The sequence below is a fragment of the Pan troglodytes genome, chromosome 14 (genome assembly GCF_028858775.2).
Source record: "Pan troglodytes isolate AG18354 chromosome 14, NHGRI_mPanTro3-v2.0_pri, whole genome shotgun sequence".
Lineage (NCBI taxonomy): Eukaryota > Metazoa > Chordata > Mammalia > Primates > Hominidae > Pan > Pan troglodytes.
The window spans coordinates 36,209,710-36,212,417 of NC_072412.2; the positions used below are offsets into that span (position 1 = coordinate 36,209,710).

Here is a 2,708-nt window from a genome sequence, read left to right on the forward strand (position 1 = left end):
AGAGGAAGAGCACGCACACACAGATAATTCAGAGAAGCACACGGGGGTTAGGGAGAGTCAATGATCACAGAACCTCACAGTGTGCTCTCCAAGGGTAAAAGTCAACTGCTTATAGCCATTTCACAAGTATTTTAAACAACAATGTTTTGTAGTCAAACCCTTCAATGCCTGCATTCTTATTTGAAATCAGCCCAGCTATTAGTCAGTGGAAGAAGTAACAATACCAAGTTTTGGCAGGTGCAGTACTAGATATTTTACCACAAGTCATTAGAAAAAGAAAAATGAAAGAATACATTTCCCCTTCATACAAAACGATTATTTTAGAATAAAAACATTGAAAAAAGTTATATAATGAAATAAAATTTACTTGCAAGGGAATATCATGTAACAAATGGCTCGAAGTTGACTATTGAAAAATTGGGGAGATTTTTATTTCCTAGTGAATCAGCAAGGCATTTTTTGGTTGTTGTTTAAAAAAGTATCATTTCCTTATAGAAACAGTTTTCAGATTTTAGTGAACTTGTAAAACATAAAAGCTCCCATTTCAAAATATGAACAAAATCCCAGATCATATAGGTGTTTACGGTGATTACATTTATCTAAGCCATGTACATACATGTTCAGTTGTAAGATGTTAACTAAATTTCTGTGACAAATATGGTTGTTGTTGTTTTTTAAATACCGAGAACATGATAGAGTTAATGTGGAATTCTAAAGATAATCTGGTAGTTACTAAGATTTTCTTATGTCTTCACAGGTAAGCAGGCGGAATCTTTCCTATTCTCAAAACTGGAATTTTTGGTTACTACTAGATCAGCTGGCTTACAGACAAGAAGCCAACCATTTTAAGAATGCTCTTTATGTGAACAATTTGCAAACCCCAGGGATGGAGAAACCCTAAAAATGCTCAATCATAAGCATTTACAACCTTTGCAGCTGTGGCTGAAGACTGTCCTTCTGAAATGATATCTCAAAGCAGTCTAGTTCAAAATAAAAAGTTTTAACAAAAAATTGGCATATGGACAATGTCTCCACCAATTCGTGTGTGTCAACCATTTAGTTAACTTTTCTACTTGAATAAATGCAATAGAAAACCAGACACCACGTTTCACTACCTCAGTTAATATTCACAATTACAGCAGCTACACTTTGGGATACAGCATCACCAACGCTCCCCAGAGTCAGTTTATATTGAAATAAAGTTTTTTACACCAACTAAATGGTTGTCCACAGCCACTAGCTGGTGTACATATGAACTACAATTTCTAGATGTGGGGAGAAACAAATGCTGCTCGAATCATCTGCTCTGCTTCTTCTGTTCCTCATTCACGCTTAGTTATCTTTCACATTATTCTTGTTTTTTTCAGTTTGCTTGCCTGTCTGGGTTTGGGCCTGCTGACCCTGCCCACTGGAAGAAGCTGCCTGCTGTGCTGCTTTCTGCTTTAACATCGTCCAATCAAATGTGTAGTCATATTGGTGGTTCAGGGTCCTGAAAAGAATGCGGAATAGCTGCCTCAGATACATGTAATCTGGGACTTCCTCAAAGCGCAGCCCACGACAGTAGTTCAAGTACATGGCGAATTCTGCAGGAAACCCCTTACATAAAACTTCAACAGGGGTGGACACCTTCTTCTCACTAATCTTTTCATATTTTTGTTTTTTTGTCATAGCCCTTAGTCCTTGCCACGGCAGGCTGGTTCTATTAAAATACATGAAAACGTAGCCTAAGGATTCCATGTCATCTCGGCGGCTCTGCTCAATACCAAGATGTGCATTGATGCTGGCATATCGGACAGTGCCAATGAGGTGTTTATCTTCTCTGTACGGTATGTGTTGCCTGGTCCTGTTGTCTCTGTACTTTTTGGCCAAACCAAAATCAATAAGGAACAACTTATTACAGTGACGCCCAGTACCCATCAGGAAGTTATCTGGTTTAATGTCTCGGTGTAGAAAATTCTTTGTATGCACGTATTCAATTCTGCTGATCATCTGGTCGGCTAACATAAGTACAGTTTTCATGGTGAACCTTCTTGAACAGAAATTAAAGAGGTCTTCGAGGCTGGGTCCCAGAAGGTCCATGACTAGCACATTGTTGTCTTTTTCCTGACCATACCAGTGCATGTGGGGGATGCCAACCCCACCTTGAAGAATCGTGTAGAGTTTGCTCTCATACAGCAACTGGGGGTGCTTGACTTTCTGAGATTCCAGCTTCACTGCTACTTCCTCGCCGTTGGTGGTGGTGATGCCCAGATAAACGTCTCCAAAGGAGCCAGACCCGATCTTCCGCACCAGTTTGTATTTCCCTCCCACAACGAGTTCGGCTTTGGAGCCGCTGTTGTTTGCCATCCTGAGAGGCAAAGATGGAGGCTGGGCTCAGCCCTGACCCCTCTAGGGGAGGATGGAGGCCTCCGGGGCCCGCCGGCCCGCAAGGCTGAGGATGAGGGCTGCTGGAAATGGCCACCGAGGCCTTTCCCGGTGTTACAGGGCCTGGAGTCAGCCTGATCCCTGCAGCACACCAGGATTTCCGCCAGGCCACAGTTTGCGAGGGTTTCTCAAGGTTGCCACGCTGGGCCACCACCTCTTTCTGGGTGTCGGTCGCTGCCTCGCTGTCGCGGCGACGTCGTGGGCTGAGAAAGGGGGCACAGCGAGTTGGGGCAGCGGTACTGCTGCCACCGCTGCCAACGGCTGTGGGCCAGAGGGCCCGGTCA

At 43.5% G+C, this 2,708-nt stretch overlaps 1 protein-coding gene across 1 annotated transcript; it reads right to left on the minus strand.

The window, feature by feature from the left end:
• Positions 1–1,102: 1,102 nt before the first annotated feature.
• On the minus strand, positions 1,103–2,346 carry CSNK1A1L (casein kinase 1 alpha 1 like). Its single transcript, XM_522662.9, has one exon. The coding sequence runs from the start codon at positions 2,344–2,346 to the stop codon at positions 1,333–1,335; it is 1,014 nt and encodes a 337-aa protein (XP_522662.1). The 3' UTR covers positions 1,103–1,332.
• Between the last annotated feature and the right edge of the window lie 362 nt (positions 2,347–2,708).

Bases quoted from the DNA above. Each gene is read 5' to 3' on its own strand.
- CSNK1A1L (XM_522662.9), bottom strand. From the start codon at position 2,346: ATGGCAAACAACAGCGGCTCCAAAGCCGAACTCGTTGTGGGAGGGAAA.